Here is a 21,177-nt window from a genome sequence, read left to right on the forward strand (position 1 = left end):
CAGCACCTTCTAGCCTGTGTCCTACATTCAGAATGCCTTAACAGGGAAAGTATATGCTGCATATAAAGTAACCAACGTGCCCACACATCTACTGGTTAGCAAAGGGTTGGTGGATCTTCACTCATTCTCACACTTGTGAAATGAGACTTTTTATCTCAATTCCTGCCCTTTCTAAATGCCAAATTCTCTCCAGAGGACATAAATCCCATGCTCCTCATGCAAAGCAGTGCAGCATTCCTCCAAGGAATCAGGTTTACTGGAAAAAGTACAACTGTTAATCTAATTTGCCTATTCTCTTTCACTTAGCATCTGCAACTGGCCAGTGGCAGATTCAATACTGGGCTAGCTGGGCCTTTGATCTGAAGCAGAACAGCTGTTCCTATGTACTCATTTAACTAGCAAATATTATTCTAATAAAGCCCCATGACTTAAGCCAAACTGGACTTGGTTATCAAAATGGTATATTACATCATCCTAGAACAGAATTCATTTTGAATGAACCCAGGCCCATGAGTGGTCACGAAAGACCCATTCTGATGCTTCACTTTTCTGTTTCATTTCTCTATTACAAAAAGTGACAAATGATAAGATTTTCAGAATTGGTGAAAAAGGAAAGCAACAGTTAGTTCTTAATTCCCAAACTCTTTTGGCATATACTGGAAAGGCCTTTTAGCATATACTGTAAAGAGGCAAGGACTAAGGCATGGAACCCTTAAACCAGTCAAGGATAAAGCACCACTGAACAGAGCCACTTGTACTTTCCTCTGCTTTGTGCAAGCACAAAAGTTTGCACAGCTGAGCTGAGAACAGAATCAAAGACATGACATTAGCCAAAAGAAAGTGGAAGTTTCTCTGAGTTCATCCAAATCAGACCAGTCACCAACCCAATTCCTGTGTGGCTTCTCAAACACTTGCACAGGGACAAGTGAGGGAGCAACCACAAGAGGCAACAGTGGCTTATTCCAGTTTCAAGAGCTTGCAAAACCATAGAGAAAATAAGAGTTTCTCAGGCTTTCCAGTCTGAGAAAAATAGCTGCACACTAATGACCAAAGCAACATGCTTTGGTTGAACACTGCATGATAGGTAAAAACATCATTTCACTCACAGTACAGACCACTGCAGAGGTCACTGAAAAGCACAGGCATCAATTTGAGCACTATCCTGTAGGTTAATCTACATAGAAACTTCAGAAAGTTTTCAGAGTGCATTTATTGATAGCAGAACTTACAAGCAGACTCCCAATTCACCTTCATTTCAGCTGTTCCTTTAAAGCAGAAGGAGACGATGAGCCTGCTCAAGAAAAATTAAGGTGGTTCATTTCATCAGGGAGATGAAGAGTTATCTCGAGATAAATGGTCAGACATGCATGCAGAATAAAAAGCAATCAAATCACAGGCTGCAGCATTGCTAGAGAAGGAAGGTCATCTAGTTTGATTGTGTCCCTTTCTTACATGTTTTTTTAATAATTTTATTTAAAAAAAAACCCTCACAAAAAACTTTAAACTATATGAAAATACAAGTTATCTTCATACTACCTAAGCACCTGAACAGCTTCCAATGCTATACAGAAGAAATAGCTCCTGAGTACTCCTCCACTCTTCTACTAGCCAAGTGCAAACACAGTACAAACGCAGTACTCCTCCTAATGAGTATTTACCAGCGATAACCAATGTGAATTGAATGAATGATGGGGAAAGTAGTGGCTTTAAAATTCACAAAGCAGGAATTCAGAACAGCATCTAAAATTTACAGAGGTTTAGCTAGGCAGTTTCTAGTGCACAGTATCATGCGACACCTGCAAATGAAAATATAGTGAGGAAGGGTAGCGGTGAACAATATTTACTAATGTGGACTGAAAATAAAAGTAACAAAAGTTGCTTAGTTACACTCTATGATTTCTGATGTCCTCTTCGAGCACCTACTAAGTGTACGTGAAATAATGTCTGAAAATAATTGCCTCATAGTTTATTCTCTTCCTCTCTCCAGGGGAAGACTGTGCCTGCGATCTGTGACTGTAGTGTGGTTTTCATACTTGAGTTTTAGGCCAGCATTGATGAAACGTTTATGTTACTATGCACTTCTAGTGCAGAAAACAGTGTGTAAAAAGGGTGCCTTCACAGTCTGTGGGAGATCTTTTCCCAGCCTCACAGTGGTCCAGGAGGAGCTCTGGTCTCTTGCAGAGTCAAGTATATCCGTAAGATACAAAATCACATTGTGCTTGGCACTACTGCTCTGGGATTTCCAACCTTAAGCTAGTCAGTCTTTGAATGAGAATTTTAATACAGTACTGAACTACAGGTTCAGCACTTAAAATTCTCTTTTGCATCTATAAGAAATCAGTAGCCAAAAAAGGGAACAAGAGAAAGCACAGTATTACCCAGCATAATTGTACTGAAAGGTAATCTGTAGTACTGGATGAAGTTTCCTAAAAGTTAACAGGAACGGAGGAGGGGTGAATGAAATGTGTATGAAGAGCAAACACAAACAGATCTAACAAACATTTTTTCTAGATCTCAATTAAATGTGATACAACTGAGTTACATAGTCTGCAAATTACTAAAACAGTATTTCAGAACTAGTGAGATTCCCACATTTTCAACAGCACAGCATCATGAATTTTTCTTTCTTTTCTCATTAACTGTAAAAATATGATTCATGTTCAGCTGGAAACTTTGTGGGACATGGAAACTCCTTACCAGTAGCCGAGTTCAGCCCTGTTTATAAGCAGATGCAAATACCTGATGTGCTACCAGCATACTTCATGGTTGTTATTGGCCACATATGTGTGTGTCTGGCTTGTCCGAGTCACTAACAGTGTAAGGCTCCAGATGAAGAACAGGTAAACCTCTAGCATTACTGAATTCCACTGCAGTTTTGTTACAGAATTCATGAGACCAGCATTCTATTCCATTTATCAAACATCAGAGAATAAAGTGGTTTTAAAAAATACATACAAAATATTAAGGGAAAATACAGCAGTCACCTTAATGTTTTACTTTTTTTTCAAATTTTCAAGCTTCTATTATTTGCTAACATTCCATGATGTGCTTCAAAAGTAAGCAAAGACGAAATTATTTCAAAACAAAGCACAGAATCTACTTATAGCACTTCAAGAAACAAGACTGCACTACAGGCTGAAAATCAACTGGATTTTCTAAATAGAAATATCTATTTAGTATTTAGTTACACATACACAGAACTGAAATCCAGAGCGATATGGTTTGTTCCGTAATCTGAACCCCAGAGAACCTCTTGCTTTTTAAATGCGTTAGCATACGAATCACACTGAGTTTTTGTTAAAACTCCACTCGTCAAAAAATATTTATCTCTCTGTCTACATTAGAAATCTCTTTATCATTAACTGTGCTTAGTGACAGAGAAGGGATAAGTACACGAGAGATCACTAAACAGCACAAGATCCGCCCTAGGCTATGGGTCTCACCTGGTTACCACAGCTTCTCCTTTCCAAACTGTAGGCAGCCTCATGTAACCTCATCTTAACAGCGAGGGACATAGGGAGCCCCGGGTAGGGAGAAGAAATGAATCCTTCTGAACAAGTGGGCCAAATAAAGAAAACATAAGCAAGCAAGTAAGCATTTTCAAGCATATACTGTGACTAAAGCAATCGCTAAATACAGGTGACTGTGCAGTTTCATGCATATGCTTTACGGCCAGATGATAGCTCTCCCAATCCACCCCCTCCCGAGATCTATACTCCCGGCTAAATCGCCCCGCGGTCCCTGGGCAGATGCAACTGAAATCAATACCGTCGTAACAACATCCCTCTCCTTTCCCCCCTAAAGCCCCATAATAGCCAAGTTTCAGCTGAGATCGGTATTGACCGGCTCGCAGCACCGCCGGGCAGGATCAGCCCGGATCGCTATCTGGTGAGAGGGGAGCACGTCCTGACTTTCCCCAGTCACTTAAGCCGGCGTCTCACTGCTTGTCCTTAGAGACCACAGCTCCACTCAGGCAGAGAGCGTCTAGACAGTATTCATGATCCATCTGTCTGGCACAGCCAGGCTGATGACAAACTCTATTAGAGCCGAAACAATTTTTTTTTTTTCCTGCTCTTCCCTCCTCCCATCTCCCTTTTCCTCCGAGAAGCAGTAATCTGACACTGAAAATTACTATCATTGTTGCAATGCTCAAAATAGCAGTGCCAGACTTTCATTAACATCAACGCTAGACTGCTAAATATTTAAAGAAATGGATAAATTTCACCTGAAGTGGGACAGCCCGGCACACATGAAAGAAGAAGCACAATCAAAATGTAAATCTAAGCGGTTGTTTTTATCTGCACAAATTCGGTGTCACAGTCAGAGGGGGATGCCAAAGGTCTCTTTAAACAAAATATTTTCCTTTGATTGAGCTTTTTGTTTTTAAAACAGAATCATTCTCCAACCCCCTGCAGATCCCTACAAGGCTCAGAGCTGACAGCAGTAGGTGGGGGTGGTGAAAGGGAGAGCTATATATTTGATTTGTTTGGGTTTTTTTACCTTGCAGAGGAAAATGAACTCCTACAGCAAACTCTTCTATGCCAAAACAGCCATGACACATCACCTCCATCAATGCTGACAACTTGAAATTTGATGTAGACATAATTTGCACATGACAAGAAGGATTCATTCTCACTTATTTCACTCTCCTGTAAATTCTCATGCCTGTCAATATTTGTGTTTGATATGCCCACAAACACGTACTGATCACAGCAAAGATAACTACCTGTACTGTTTTCTACCAAACAATTATATAAACTAAAATCTCCACCATCACAACCCTTCTCCATGAGACATGACTTGGACACTGCAGTCTGCAGACAACAGACTACGCTTCCCATTTCAAAATCTAATTTACTTTTAGCAGGACAAGGCAGGCTGATCATTTGTTGTGAAACAAAGGGAAATGCTCAAACAAACGAACTGTGTCCTGCTAGAAGCAGCCACATTGTTTCAGTTCTTGGGAGTCCAAATTTTGCAGGTCACATGGAGCAGCAAGCTGCCGCCAGGGCCAAGTCTGCAATGTTTAAAATTCCACTCTTCACCTCACTTTTCCTATCATTCCTTTGTGTTGTTTAGTACACCCTTGACCTCCAAGTAGTGTTAAAAGAACAGTCATCTCCATTATCTCAATCAATAAGTCTTTATAGCTGATGAAAATAAAAACAAGTAGCCCTACTGAAAGCTGACATGGGCTATGCAGAAAGCGACCTGCTTCCCTGCAATAACACTGGGGTGTCCTCACTGAGGAGGGTAGGCATGCTTCAACGTGCATCACCAAACCTGAGTCCCAACATATACCAGGCAAGCTGTTACCTTAACATGTTCAGCTTAAATGCCTTAGTATGTATTTTGACCAACTTGCTGGACTGAAGCTTGTGTCATCCAAAATCAGACTCTAACACACCTCAGATGTGGTACAGATTTCCCTCAGCTGCCCTCTGATTTCTCTGTGCTATACAGAATAAATTGTCCACGCAGCAGCATAAGGAAGCCCTATGTACAAGTCAGTAAAGCAAAATTAATAAACAAAAGAGCTGCAGAAATACACCTTTTATTTTACTGTGCACAGGTGAGACATTGAGCTCAGTAGCAACATTTTTACAAGGGCATGTAGTGATAGGAGAAGGGGCAATGGCCTGAAAGAGAGGAAGTTTAGATTACATATTAGGAAGAAATTCTTTACTGCAAGAGTGGGGAGACACTGGAACAGCTTGCCCAGAGAAAGTGTGGGTGCCCCATCCCTAGAAGTGTTCAAGGCTAGGTTAGATGGAGCTTTAAGCAACCTGTTTCAGTAGAAGGTGTCTCTACCATGATTAGGGTGTTGGAACTAGATGATCTTTTAGGGTCTCTTCCAACCTCAACCATTCTGTTGTTTAAAAGATGGAATAAACAGTTATCACAGTGAATATATATAAGAATGGCAAGGAGAGAGGAACACTAGGTCTAGGGGATCTAAACTTCTCCAACACAGTAAGATAGTATCTCCTATAATCATGAGATCCAGGAAGCAGATCACCCACAAAAAATTATCTTTCTATACCATTGCTCATGCAACTTAACTAAACTAAACAAAAAGCTCCAAGAAGACATTCTGGATTTGGCTGCTGGCAAGAACACAAATGAGAAATGCTTCAGTAGCGGGGAAATATGGGCTACTGCTAACAGGGCACATATTGCTTAAATAAACTAAAGTAGAATTTTCATATGAAAATTTATTTATCTAGACGTTGTTTGGGGGCACTCTTTGCATAACTGTGAAATGAGATGAATATTTTTTCCACCACAGGAGGATAGAAGGTTTGAATACGGCATGAGAAAGGGATTCTTTGAACAAACAGCTGAGGGGAAGGCATACCACTGTAGTGAAAACATGGTGTAGGTAAAGGCAAGGGCAGTCCATGAGAGAAAGAGGCCACGCTGCTTGGATGTAGACCGGCACAAACTTAAAAGTGGTTCCTTTCAACAGTTTCCTTCCCATTTAAGGACTGCACACAAGCAAGAAGATGCAAGAACAGAGTTGATATATAACACTGATCAGAAAGAAATTCTTGGTTTGAGATTCAAGTGATTTTTTTTTTTAACACTCATTTTCTTCTTATTGAGCTGTATTACTGTCCTTTTACTAATTAGAGGCCAATGAATGTATGTAGTTTTATGTTGAGAGGTAGCCTCCTCAGCTGGGACATGTCAAGAGCATACACTCGGGTGTACTCTGGTAGGGATCCCCATTAAAATCATTGAGCAAAAGCATGCACACATTTCTTAATTCAACATGTCATCCCTCTAAGGCCTGGGGACCTCACTTCAGCAAGTATTCTAAAAACATTTTTTCAAAGCTGGAACAAGCCATCACAACCAACTGACATGTCCATAATAATGTTCTTTCCTATTACTGAGTGGTGCTGGTTTCTACCATGTAGTAGTCTGTTTAACAGCCAAAATATGATAAATATAACTTAAATACTGTTTATGGTTGTATTATTTTTCCATCTGGCTTCAATCTTTTTTCTCTTTGTTTCACCATTAGGATTCTGTTTCACTGGGATTTGGTTTTTTTACTTAAAACTGAAGTCCCTTTATTTACCAGTACTTGTCACACAGTCCTTATTGCAATGAAAAAGTACAGACACTGTCAATATCCCCAAATGCAACAAATAATTAATTTCTTTCTCTGCTACAAAGTAAGCAAAAAGTTAAACACTTCCAAATGCTCCTAGCAATGCATCAGATATTTCCTCTACAAACTCCTCATTTGCAACGCTGTTGCAAAAACAGCAAACGCAGTTCTTGAAGGACTTAATAAGACTGTTTACCTAATTATTCCTCTTCACTCAATACTTGGGAGGTCTCAAATAGCAGGACTATTGGACATCATATTTTAGAAAGAATCAGAAAATGAACGAATACAACAGATTTAGGGAAACAATTAATACAAAGGAACTTTGGGGTTTGGGGGGTTTTGGCTTTTTTTTTTAACTCTCACAGAGGGTAACTAACAGATGAGTGGTAAGAGTCCTCACATCTGTAAAAGGCTGATTTGAGTAAGAAGCTATTTTTCTCCAAGTCCACTGAAAACTAAGAAAAATTCTGCCAGCTTGACTTGCGTGACTTTACAGAGACAGGATCATGAAACACACCAACTGCAATGAAAGCAGTAGAAAGCTGCTGCTGAACATTTTTCAGAGACACGTTTAGTTCGGCTTGGTCCAGATAAACTTTGTTGCTGGAGGGGAGAGGATGACTAGCCAGCTGACCAGCACTGCTCCCTTTTAGGCATGCCTGTCTTCAGGCACAAACGTGCCTGTCGGGAGCTACAGCAATGCCTGAGAGGACAGATGTGACTTAGGGGAAGACCAGGAAGTTTGCAGATCCTGGATCACGCTGCTGTGATTACTGCATGACAGCCACCAACACAGAGGGGTCCTGAAAAACCACCGGTGTCTAGGTTATGAGACCCCATGATTAAGAAGGTTTGGGAAAGTTCCAGCTAGGAGTTCCACCTGGGAACAAACAGGGTGCCACTGTCACACTGCAGCTGTGCAGGGCCACCATCTGCGATGCCCCAGCTGCCGCTTGTCACCAAAGCCCTTCCCTCCACCTGCTACCACTGTGATTTTCATGGCCCTTTTTGGACAAATGGTTGTACTGGCTTGGTTTAAGAGAAGAGCTGTACAGTATCCTAGTAAAAAAAAAATTTCATCTATATGAACTTTAAAGATATGCTTATAAGTTTTGCATGAAGAAATAATAAGGTATAACTTTTTCACAACTCAAAAGCCAAGGTTATAGGCAAATACATGACATTTTGGTCTGGACCCATCACCAACTTGTCCTGGGGCTTTGGAGAGAGTTCCATTGAAAACCAAACAAATTAAAACAAAAATAAAATGAAATAGCACAAAAAATATATATAGGTCGTTTTTATTTCAAAGCCACTGAAATCACTGCAGAGGTACCAAAGTACCACAAAGTATAAAAACACTTAAAAGAATTTAGAGTACATTTAGGAACATGTTCATTTGGAGGTTAGAAGGCAGAGGAAGAAAAGCATATATTCAACACTTGATTTGACTTTCTATTATGAATCCGCTACACTGATTTCATCCTGCTTATAGGCCCATGCATTCATTACAAAAATTACAGATATATGCTGCTTACAATTCCTATTTTTAATAACAACACAGATATTCCTAAGCCATAGTCACAACCAGAAGTGAAGTAGCATGCTGAGGGATGTCAGTATTGGCAGAACCAAACCATTCGGAAAGTAATAGTAACACAATATCACTTCTGTTGTACATCAGAAACATTATTGGAAAATTTACCCCTCATCTGGAAAGAGGAATTGTGGTTTGAAAATAAATTATTGCCGAACAAACAAAAGCAAAAATCAAAGTCTGAATTCAATGTACATCACTGAGGGCAAAGCATTAAAAAAGCAATTCTGGTGACAAACTCTAGCACTTTGTGTGCAATATTTATGCACTAAAGAATAGCAACTAAAGCTATTTTAAATATATAAAATATATACCTACAAAAGGTCAGTGACCTACCAAATGATGCTGATCTCAGCACCAATGAAATGCATTTGATCAATAGGAATGATGACTGGAAAGATTACAACTTTCTTAATAGTCTTAGTAGCGCATAAAGACTGTTACACAGACAAAGCAGAAAATATTTTTTAGAACTTTGGAAAACAAATTATTTAATTACACTGTCTTTCTCAGAGGCCACATATGATCCACATGATTATAACCTTAGTGTCTGCAACACAAACTCCCTTTGCATAGGTACAAATTTCCATGTTTAGAAACCTAGAGAAAGCGTGCTAGTGCAGAGAAAAACAGCATTTACTTTCTCTGTCTCACTCTCCCTTGATATCATACTGCAGACCAAGTTTCCAAACAGACTTGTATGTACATACATACACGGATGCACACAAAGAGCCAGTACTTACAGCTAAAGATGCCTGGAGGTGGATGCTCTGTTACAAGCAGGCAGTTCTCTTCATCACTGTTATCCCCACAGTCATTCTGTTGGTTACAAATCAACGAACCAAGATACAAGCATTTACCACTGGCGCAGGTGAATTTGCACTCTGAAAGGCAAAAAAGAAACCAAAAAAAAATGTATGAGAAAATTGATGCCTACCCTTCTTCAGTGCTAGAACAACTGATACTAAAGATTATATATTTCAAGTAAGTGCTGTAATAGTGGATGGGTCTTTGGCACTTCAGCGCCAAAATAAACCATATCGTATTTATAGTACTGCATGTATAAATATACATGTGACACATTCCTGATCATCAGAATCAATCCACTAGTAAACCAGATTTGCCATTTGGGAAAATTCAACTGTTTTAAAAATAAGCAATATTTTTTATAGTTCATGTTGATTACAGTTCACTTTAGACACAGACCATGTTCTCATACATGTTTGTGTGGCACCTTGCATATTTGGGGAAAGAGACAGCACTATGAATAAAAATAATAACTGTCTCACATTAAAAAAAGTCTTGCTTCAGCCGTAAAGCAACAGTTTGTAACCAGGACCAATCCTGTCTGGACACAATTAGTCCCTAACTACCCTCCCAAAGACAATTTGCCAGTCTCCCAGCTAATTGCAATCAAGTGCTTGATGTTTACACATTGAACTCCCACATGCTAGTGTTCTTTACAAAATTAATAAACTTCTGAAACCCTATAAAGTGAATGCTATATGCAGAAATGATACAGTTTTCACATTTTTTTCATTACCAAAAAAAGATAACGGTTTCCCCTAAATATGATTCTATCATGAGAACAATTCCAATGACACAAAGTACACTTCATAGTAAATAGTGAAGTTGCAATTAAGAAATGTTCACAAAAATATAAATGCAATCATAAAAAGCTTTCTCACTAGGCTTGTTCCAAAGTTAAATACACTACACATATAGAACAGAGGACACATTATATCTAGACAAATTATAATTTAATGATTACATTACCAGCATGTTGACAAATTCGGGTGATTGTCATTCACAAGCAGAAGCAAAGCAAACAGAAACACTCACAAGTAGTTTATTAAAGTAGTGCTGTTCCCTGAACCCTGGGCTTCCCTAAGGCTGCAGTTTGGGTTGGCTGGTTCTGCTTCAGAAAGATGATTTTCTGGTTCTTCCCAGCAAAGAGACAGCATTTGTTAATCTTCAACGAGATCAGCAAGAGACTTTCCTCTAATCTAACAGCAGTTGCACTTACTCTGAACTGATATGACAGGACCTCCAATTCTAAAAAGCCTCTAAACCAGTTACTGTGGTGTGATACTTACTCACATGAATCTGTTGTGTAACACAAGCAGATTAATAACAAAGGAGAGAAAAAAACTTGAGAAAGGCAAAAAATTATTTTTTCTTAGTAAATTTCTTTTGCAGATAAAAGTGATTTGCAAACTTCACTCTGAACACTTTTCAAGAATATTAATGACATTTTTGTACACATATCAGCAAGAACCTGCTGCAACAAAAAATGTATGCATCAACATTGTAACATATAAAATGCTACTTAGGAATATAAATAAAAGGCATAAAATGCTACGCAAGGAAAACAAGCATTTCCTGTGGGGGGAAAAAAACCAACAATTTTATTTTTCTTTTTCACTTGGTCAAATTGCACTTACAAAATTAGTGAGTATTTGTCTAAATAAACTCCTCAACTTTAAGGTTTTTCAATGTAACCCTGTAGTACCTGAACTATGAAAACTGTAGAATAAAATACTGTAGAAACAAAGTATTTAACCCAATTCTTTTGTTGCCCTGTCCTTCCCTGCTACAACACACAACTGAAGAGGCATTGAAGGGCTTAGATTTTATGTTTTGAGTATAGACTATAAAAAAAAATTCATAACCAAATGAAGTAAGCCTTTGAAACCCAAGGAACTAAGAGGGTCATTAACAGTTAGTTTTAGAAAGGAGACTTAAAAGACCAACCTCAATATTAGCAATACGATAATTACAATGTTTTAGGACTTGTTTCTGCAATTCTATTAAGAAAGTGGAACAAGAAAAGGAATATAGCACAGGATGAAATCAGAGTGGTAAAGAACATAATGCTTCTATTTGAAAGACAAATGTCAAACACCATATTGCTTGAAGTTAGAATATCTGGCATGCTACTTTGGCTACACTATTTAATGCTTTCCAGTGCCTTTGTGTTGAGTCCCAATGTAACACTTTCCATGCTTCCCCCATGGCTGACAGCAAATGCTCAAGCAAGATGTAAACTCAAAAGCAATCAAAGCTAAGAACACTAGGTTTCTGTTTGCCACCAGATTATACAGTTTTCAGACAAAAGACTAAAGCATTACAGTTTTAGTAGCATTAATAAAGTTGTACACTACCGTAAGAGGACTGACCAGAGGAAAGAATTTGTGCTGTAAGATGTGTTGGTTTGGGGTTTTTTGTTTTTGTCATAGATAACACATCACATTGAAACTTGGATTCAAAAAACAGACTCAATCAACTTTTCTTGTGGAATGTTATGGCTACTTTCTTCTTCCCTCAGATATGTGAAAATTGCCACTGTCAAGGTGCATTAAAACAAAAAAGTCATTGGGCCTCCTGTCCTCATTTGATGTGCCCACATTGACTGGAAGGTTGCTCGTGGTACCATGGGAATTGTGTGTTGATTTTAAAATGGGATATGTTGACAAAAATCACATTGCCTTGTGATCTCCCACCAAATCTATTTGCCAAGGAAGCAGCCATCCTCTATTGGCCTGGTTGGGATGGAGTTAACTTTCTTCGTAACAGCAGCCTCTATGGTGGCAGTTTGGATTTGTGATCAAAACACTGTCAATAACACACAGTCCTTTGGCTATTGCTGAGCAGTGCCTGCACAGTGCTGAGACTTCCTTTTTTTTTCCTCACACATGCATGTGCAAAAATAACTTCTATATCTAAAAAAATTTAATATCTAATGGAGGCCGCAAAACTTAGCCTGCATAATCACATTCTGTTGAAGTCTGAAGGAAATATTCAAAGGAAAAATGTATTGTAGAAATGGGACAAATTAATTAAACAGATTATTCAATGAATATACAGATACTTCTGAACATGGAATATACTTAGGATCTGGTATTTGTAACTTGTAAACAAAATTCAGTGCCTTAAATTAGTTTGCACAGTAAATGCATTTAAACAATGTTTGCTTTTACTAAAACCAGAAAAGAACCCTTCCTTGTAATGCAGCTTGACAGAGATAGTACAAAGCAAATATTAGAGTTTCATCAAACTGAAATAAACCTGCAGAGGTCTGTACCAAAATACAAGGAGTGACCTCAAAACACTCCAACAGAGAAATCCAGACCAGTCCACACTAGACCAATATGCCTAATGACACACCAGAGAGCCCTTTTCAGTACAAAGTCTTGTACTTGGCCTGTCTAGACAAGAACAAGGGTAAAAGCTCCTGTTCTGAAAACAAGCCAGCATGATCCTTCTTTCATGAATAATGTTTCAAAGCTAGACAGTTTCCCTTTTCATTTTCAAGTGGCAATTACTGAAACATCAGTCGGTTGGTCAGCAAGACTGACTAGAGGTAAACCTGAAGCATGATGACAGCTACTGGAGCTTGAAAAAATCAAGCCTTCATATAATTATGTTCATAATTATGTCTGGAGCATAATTTAAAAATTTATCTTTATGATATAGTGATTCTTCAACATAAAGTTTTAATAAACATACTTCCAGGTAGAACTAGACTACCCTGAAAAAAAAAAAGGAATGCTAAGAACACTATTATGAACATTTCCTATTTTTTAGAAACTTCATGCTTGTATGTAGCATGCTTGTATGTATAATTAAATACAATTACTAATTAATATGACTTCATTTCAAAGAGTTTCAAATAGTAATTGAAGGTTATGTTTCTGTTGAACAGCTAAAGATGGGTCTGCATCATGATACAGAAAACTCCCCTGATCAGATTTTTTTATTGTGAAATGCAAGATCTGATGTGTTGGGTAGGCTTATTTTACACTTTCTGTGCCTAGCCAACAAGATAATTTTATACTTGCATTCAACTTAATTCTTTCAGACTTCATTTACACTTGACTTCATCCATATGAACAGCATTCCCATTGTTTTGTCATTCCACTTACCGTAGGGCATTTTTAATTATAGCTAAGTGCTGTTTGTTTTTCTAATGCAAGTCCAACCACAGGCCAAGAAAAAAAAGCAACAAAGTGTCATATTGAAAAAATATGGTGGTTTAGGCCACTGTTATGATGCATGTCACAGCTACTTATTTAATGGGTCTGAGATGATTATCTGACCCAGGGGCAGAATTCTGTTCCATCCATTCAAATAAAAAATAAAAAACTATATATGCAGCCAGTGATTTCAAACTGTTGTGACTAAACTGCAGTAACGTGCTTGAATGCACAAAATGAAATCCTAAGTGATGTCTGGGACTTAACCGAAGCGTAAAGGCATCCCAAAATCCAATGGACTGGCAGCAGCCCGGGCAGCATGGCCAGCAGAGGGTGATCAAATACCCTACTGAAGTCATGTAAGTGGAAGGTGAAAATCTCTTTGCCTCCGGGTGGATCTAGATCTCCAGAATAAAGGTCTAATTTCCAATTTCTTACATAAGGACTCCATTTTAAGTATGTCATCATATTTCTTCTTACTCCTGTTCATACTGCAGCATGTAAGAGCCTAAAAGAAAATATGTTTAAAGGGCATCATCACCTGTTAAAAGGATAATAAGAGACAGAAGCAGTAAATTGGAGAGGGCGGGAAGAAGCATACTTTGCTAGAGATTAAAGAAATATAAACCACAAATAACAGAGTCAGTACAATAAAACCCTGTTCAACCTCTCATAAACATCTGTCTGTGTATTATTTTTAATATTGTAGATTGTAGCTTTATAATGGGAAGTAAATCATAAATAGGAGACATGCACACAAGGAACATGTTTATTTGGGAAAAAGCTTGGTTAATAAGGAAGATGGCAGGCTGCCACACGATCTAATAAACCTCCATTGGTGCACGGAAGGGAGGGATAAATAGGTCTTTACAAAACAAAAAAGCACTTCACAAAAAGAATGCCAAGCAGAATACCAGCAAAAATGAAAGCGGATCAGCTTATGCAGAGTAAGAAGCAGAGCTGTAAGCCAGAGGCATGCCCTCGGTGCCCACGGCCTCACGCAGGACCGAGGCTGTTCTCGGAGCCATGCATCGTGGAGACAGAGACCTTCTCTGACCAGGGGAGATTATGGCCTTAAAACCAGGCTGATTGAAAGAAGATTGTTACTGGTTCACAACCAGTCTCATTTGCTCAGCTACTACACTCTTGCAGTCCCCCATGCCCGCTTGCTTATCCAGCAATTATCTTTTCATCTTCTTCTTAAAGCAAAGCCTGGAGCTATGCCCTTTAATGAGTTACTATTTATGTCAGTAGCTAAAGGAAGCAAACACAATACTCTTGCACACAGGTAGTGAAATCCGTTGTTCAGTTCACTTTTAGGGCATTAGGACATTAAACCAAGCTTACCTTAATTAATTAAGGTAACGAAATTATGCCAGGAGTCATGGTGGCAACCAAAAGACCTCCTTTTTCTTTGAGATTTGTCAGTGAGGTTGGTTTTTGCCTGTGATCTTTCTTCACTATATATACCTGTCTCCGGTGTGAAAAGAAAGGTCTCTTCTTGGAGGCCATTGAGGCATCATGAAAAGAGTTTTCATCAACACTGCAATCTAAATTCAGTAGACTTGCTGTCACTTAGCCTCCATCCTGCCCACGCAGTGAGTCTCCACAGCTTCGCGGGGGGAACCAGCAGCTTCCCTGAGCATGTCTCCCCAGGAACGAGGAAACAACACTTCCTATCACAGCACTCATCACAAACAGACAAGCCTCTCCAAGGTCATCTCAGAGACTGTCACGCTCGCCCAAATTGCCAGTTCTGCCATCATAAGAAAAGGCCAATAAAGGAAAGTCTCTTCTATTGCCACCTTCATAAATGATCTGTTCTATTTACCTTTCCATAAAACGCCAAGGCAGTATGAGTACATGTGCAAGTTTGGAGTACAGGTTTGCATTTTCTGCCCATCTACCCACTTGCTTTTCCTGATCTGGCAACGTTCTGCCCGCCTATGCCCACAGAGCACTGAAACACCAGACCTTCTCCACAAAACCTGAGAACTGTGTCCCCTATTCCACATTTGGTGGGAGTGTAAAGATCCTTTACACCCCCACCAAAGCACCGTGACACCCTCTCCAGCCACAAAGCTTCTGCCAAAACATCCTTCCAGCACAGCCTGCCTGGTGCTCCCCAGCTCGGGCACTTGTGTCAGTGCCGACAACTCAACCGAGTCATGGTCTTGACATTGACCCATGGGTCAGAGCCCACAGAGAGGAGGACAGAGAGCACCACGGCAGACACTCACTCCATCTTAAGAGAAGAAATTACCTATGGGGGATGGGTTTCCAGAAGCCATGAGAAGGCCTCGTGCTTCTCCCTGTTCAATGCAGTGGCAAAGTGGGGTCCGCTACGGCATGTCAGGCTCACCCGTGGGCACACGTCCTGGCCCATCACCTCACCCCAGGGAGGTGCCTGATGCCCGGGGCTGCAGCTGCCCCAGTGCGCCCACTGCTCTACTCCTGGATGGGATGGTGGGATGGGCACCGGCTGCCAGAGCCTGTCCTGACAAACCCCTCGGGAGCCCCACCGCCTTCTTACATTTGTATACGTACTAACAGAGTTTTCGAAATCAAGTATGGAGAAGGAGGGAAGGAGCACTGGTGACTCAGCTAATGACACTCTCGTTCTCAGATGAGAAGTTACGTGAGAAGACGTTTAAAAATACATTAAATACCCTATAATTTTTGTCAAGCACAATGTCATTATCATGGGCAAGTGCAGATAAGAAGGGTATCTGCAAATGAGATTTTCTTAACATCTCGTTCTCCTTAATCATAATTCAAAGAATTCTTGAATTATGGTAAATATTTTAAAATTATCTTACTTGGTTTTCATCTTAAGAAATCTTTAATAATCACAAGCAGTGCCAGTTACCACATTTTTAGAGTACTGCGTATGTAGAGGAATCTAAAATAAAAAATCATGTTACTTTAGCAGCTTCTTGTTTTTTCTTTGAAATATTGTTTGCACTACAAATAGCTTGAGACTAGACCGTTTTATCAGGCAACTTCACAACCCTTGAATCCAGGGAAATACAGACTAAACCAAGTCCCTTCACAGATGCATTGCTAAGTTTTGACTGCAATCCTAAAATGGGCTCAGATGAGGACACAACAGTTACTGCAACACCCAACAATTATCTGGGGGCTAGGGGAAAGGGGATGACTGGTGGGAAAAAGTTCTGTCTTTTGTTCTCTGTTATTAAATTAGGTTAGATTACTTAAGACTGTGACTTCTGTAGGGCAGGAACTGTTTTAATTTAGCTCTCCTAGAAGGTACTGAAATACAGAATAAATACCATTCTCATCTGCAATTGTGTAATGATATTGAACCAAGGAAGAGTCTGAAAACATATCCAAGAACAAGACTTTTCATACAAGTAATGTATAATGCAGGCAAGAGTATACTGTGTTTCAGGTGGTTGTTCAGAAGATGTCAACCTAATATTGATTAAAGTACTTTTTTATACATCTTCCTGAGCATAATGTGCAGAAAATATAGGAGAAATAAATATTTACTATGTGCCAATATGCAGGATGGTTATGGAGCTTCCACTGAAACATGAATTCCAGATTTCAATGGACGGAGTTCTCCTTTCATTTCTCATTGTGCAGTGAACACTAATGTGAGTAATAACAAGTTTATTATCATCTGGATCACGTTCTCCAATCCACATCTGCAGAGATTTGCATGTTCCTGCAGTAAATACCTTATCACTGTTAGTTCTTGTAATTTAAAAGTGATTTCACCTAGTCTAATTAGCTAAAAAGTGTCTAACTCAGGTCACTGTGCCTCCGTGTTCATCTAACAAAAAATATAACCAAAATAATACCTAGATTACAGGGAAACAGATTGTTCTCAATCGTTTGCATCACACAGCATAGACAATGTTTTTTACAAACTAGCACCGTCTTGTATCAATTGTTACCTAACTTTTCCCTCATTCATCTCTAACTGAAAATTAGTCACACATTTTCTTCACCTTCGTATCTTTCCCAGAAGGTTGGGATTTTATGGCTAAGCCTTAAAAAAAAACAAAACAAAACAAACAAAATAATGTTTTTCCTATTAGAAAATTTTTCCTTTCTACCAATTTCCATGAACACTTCCTCTCAGGTATGACTTGCACTGCAAGTGGATATAGACTCCCATCTATATGCACTTCCATATAGTGGAGCTGGTAGTCATTTGGTTTGCCTAACGATTTCCACTATAAATGCCTTGGAGAATCTCTCCTATGTTCACTGCATGCAGCAAGTCTGTGAAGATGGACTGGAAGAACATTCCCCAGGGCTACAGAAGTGCCTCTTCTTTGTCCCAGAAAATTCTCTTCTGCTTTTATGGAAATAAAAACTGCTAAAAAACCAGCAGTTATCTTTCCATTGTCTGCATCAGGGGAGTCTCTGCCAGCACTGCAAAATAACTAAAAGGTACAGACACTTTGAGGCTCCAGCGATACCACTGGCAGAGCAACAGCCCAAACCATACTGGGACAGCACGGGAAGAGGCAGATTAACTGTGGCAGGGAAAGGAGGTGAGCTCTGCTCCCTCTCATTTTCACACAAGAATTCCACTTCACTTCCAGGTGCTACCAAGTACAGCCATTACAACAGCCACCAGATGCTCCTCTTTTGTCCACAAGTGCTCCCAATGTCAAGTGCACAAGACAGACAGACAAGAGAAGGAATGTGAACACACAGCAGAGTAAAACCAGTATTTTATGGGTTAAGAGTGTCTCACTTAGTAACTTAAGCAGCAAAGTTTCAATAAATATTATTTCAGATTACAATTACGCAATTTTGTTTAAGTATCATGAACATATTTTACCACGTAGCAGCTATTTAACCAAGATTATTTAACAATTTCCATGGCTAAAGTGTTTACAAAGTAGATTGTGCAGAAAATACTGATACAGGCATCCCAGGGAAATCTCTACCATCTCCATCTTTCTGTTGTTGAAACAGTATAATCTAAAAAGTGACAGCGCATTTAGGACAGTGCATTTCTGGTTGTGAATGTGAACATATTGTTAACATGATCCTAGGTGGTGCTGAGTCTATTCATGCACCATGCATAATCTTGGGAAACTTTACAGTACAAAAAACCAAATTCAACTTTGCAGATACACTGAATGTTTAAGTGAAAAAATACCTAATAGAAGTACCAGCCTGACACAATGCAAAACTTCAATATGAACAGAGCCTCTAGTTCACAAGCTCAGGCCATGACTACATTGTATGTGAGAAGCAACAAAAACAAAACCAAACTGGAGCAGTGTCCCCATAACCAAGCACTTCTGGCCGGCACTGCTGCCCAGCAGGGCAGCCGGAGGGAGGACACAGCTTTCCTTCAACATCAGCTGTGGTTCACATCCACGTGCGGCCACTTCTCTGGAAAGAGACAGAGCAACCAAGGAGGATTTTGGTACATCTGTTTGAATCCAATCTGACCCAAGCTAAATGCTGGGATTGTGAGAAAACACTAGAGTGAGGCACCAAGGGAGAACTGATGATGCCTGGGTGTCCAGGTGTGATGGTAAGGGTTTGTCTACACAAGTGACACCTGCACACATGGTTTGGGTGAATCCACAACAGCCTGGCACTCTCCTGGCTCAGCTGGGTTTGGGAAGTTAACCATGCTCACCTCTTCCTAAACAGAGTTTTGCAAAAGGGGCTCAGTCTAGTTTACACTGGCACCAATACACCTGAGCAGTGCCCACCTGCCAGGCACACATACAGGTATGACGCACGCTTGGGGCACCACTGATGGTTAATGCTGACTTTACTGACAAAATATGCATCACGTTTGTGATACAAATAGCACTTGATCTACAAACCACACCCCAAAACCCTGACACATGCCTACGGCTGTCCTGGACATTATTTCTATCTGTGGGTTATCTTAATATGCTGGACTGGAAACTACTGAGGCTGACATGCAGATCAGTCATGTCAGCCTTGAGACAGCAGCACTGCAGGGTAGGTTATCGCCAACAGCGATAACCATTTCAGCCATCTAATTCAAATCTGCCACTGTATATCTGTCAGAAGCCCTACAGAATTTTTTGGGTGGGGATGAGAGATGGGGCTAGGACAAATCTCCGGTTACAGCTCAAGTTATCAGTGTATCGATGACAAGTTAAAGCATGTTAAAAATCATACAAATGATGTGCTGAACACAGAGAACCACCCAAAGCCATACCAGAGCCATGAAAGAGAACAACAGCCAGAGCATTGGAAACTCAAGAGCAACTAATTGTGTTTTAAATGTGGGCAAGGTAGTTTGTAATATTTTACCAGCACATTATTACCAATCTGTTCAAAGATGGTGATAATCTGTGTTTTTATAAGTCAACACAATTGAACCACGGTCAGTTTCATAGAGCTGGTCCCTCCTCAGAATACTCTCAACACGGAGCTCATAATAAAGCAAAAAAGTCAGCTAATACAGCACACTGCTAGTTTTCAAAGGAACAAAGTATTTGCTAGTGTTCCCTAATATCCCTCTAATTTAACATCCTTATGTTTAAAAAATTATGTTGAGACACTAGGAAACACCATCTAAAGGGATTAATTTTCCTTGTCATTAGGATGTATGTCTTTAAAAAATAAAATGTGTTACTACTGAATGTTATACTAAGATATGGAAAACACTTCTCCAGAGAAGAGACCATTCCAAAATCCAGGATACAGATTAAGAACATTTCATGATTTGCAGACTCTATGTTCAGGTAGATGAATATAAAAAGAATGATCACACATCCTCAAGAAAGAAAAAAAAAGTTCAGCAGCTAGCAAGGCAAGTTAAAGAACAATCTAGCCCACAAATATTTGGAGATCAAACTCAAAGGTGAGAGACACTCTACAGTAGTCTAATACAGGGCTCTTTGATTTTTAATTAGTCCAATTTATCTCTCAGCTACTTACTGATACATAACAAAGGCTACAATTAAATGAACACAGTGAACATGTTAGTACGTTTTAATGTTTGTGCATCAAATCAGTTGTTTCTAAGGTCTGAGCTGAAATGTGGCTTCCAGTCTGCAAATATCACCTGTTCTATGCAATATTAAACAAAAAGCATTCACCTAAAGTACTTCAGCAACAGTTTACACAAACCCTTTGTACTTTGTGTTACAGTGGATTAGGAACAAACTAGCTAGACAAGTTGTAATTAACAACAGTGGGGAAATAATATTGAAATATGTCTTTTTACACTTCATGCAATAACTCTGAGTTGATAGCAAATTATTTAAACATGCCCTACTCCCTAAGAGACAGAAGCAGGACAACAGACCCTGATAAAATGTCATTCAAAAGGGTAGGAAGCCCCTTCCATAATAGATCAGGATTACACAAAACATAAGAAAAAATTCCTTAAACGACCTATGTGTAAAGGGGCTTTGAGAAGTTTATCTGTGTTAAACAGTAAACACACACTCTCATACTTATTGGTACATGGTATGCAGTCATCAAAGCCTTCAAAA

The 21,177-nt window shown here is 39.4% G+C and overlaps 1 protein-coding gene across 2 annotated transcripts in view; it reads right to left on the bottom strand.

Moving 5' to 3' along the window:
* The window catches only part of LDLRAD4 (low density lipoprotein receptor class A domain containing 4), a 286,166-nt gene that overhangs the window by 139,969 nt on the left and 125,020 nt on the right, over window positions 1–21,177 (bottom strand). For both annotated transcript variants that reach the window (XM_051773843.1, XM_051773832.1), the window contains exon 4: window positions 9,464–9,604. In XM_051773843.1, coding sequence (XP_051629803.1) covers window positions 9,464–9,604 — 141 coding nt within the window. The remainder of the gene's footprint in view (window positions 1–9,463; window positions 9,605–21,177) is intronic.

This window comes from Manacus candei, unplaced genomic scaffold (genome assembly GCF_025592945.1).
Source record: "Manacus candei isolate 608988 ecotype Guabito, Panama unplaced genomic scaffold, ASM2559294v1 h1tg000008l, whole genome shotgun sequence".
In the NCBI taxonomy this organism is placed as follows: domain Eukaryota; kingdom Metazoa; phylum Chordata; class Aves; order Passeriformes; family Pipridae; genus Manacus; species Manacus candei.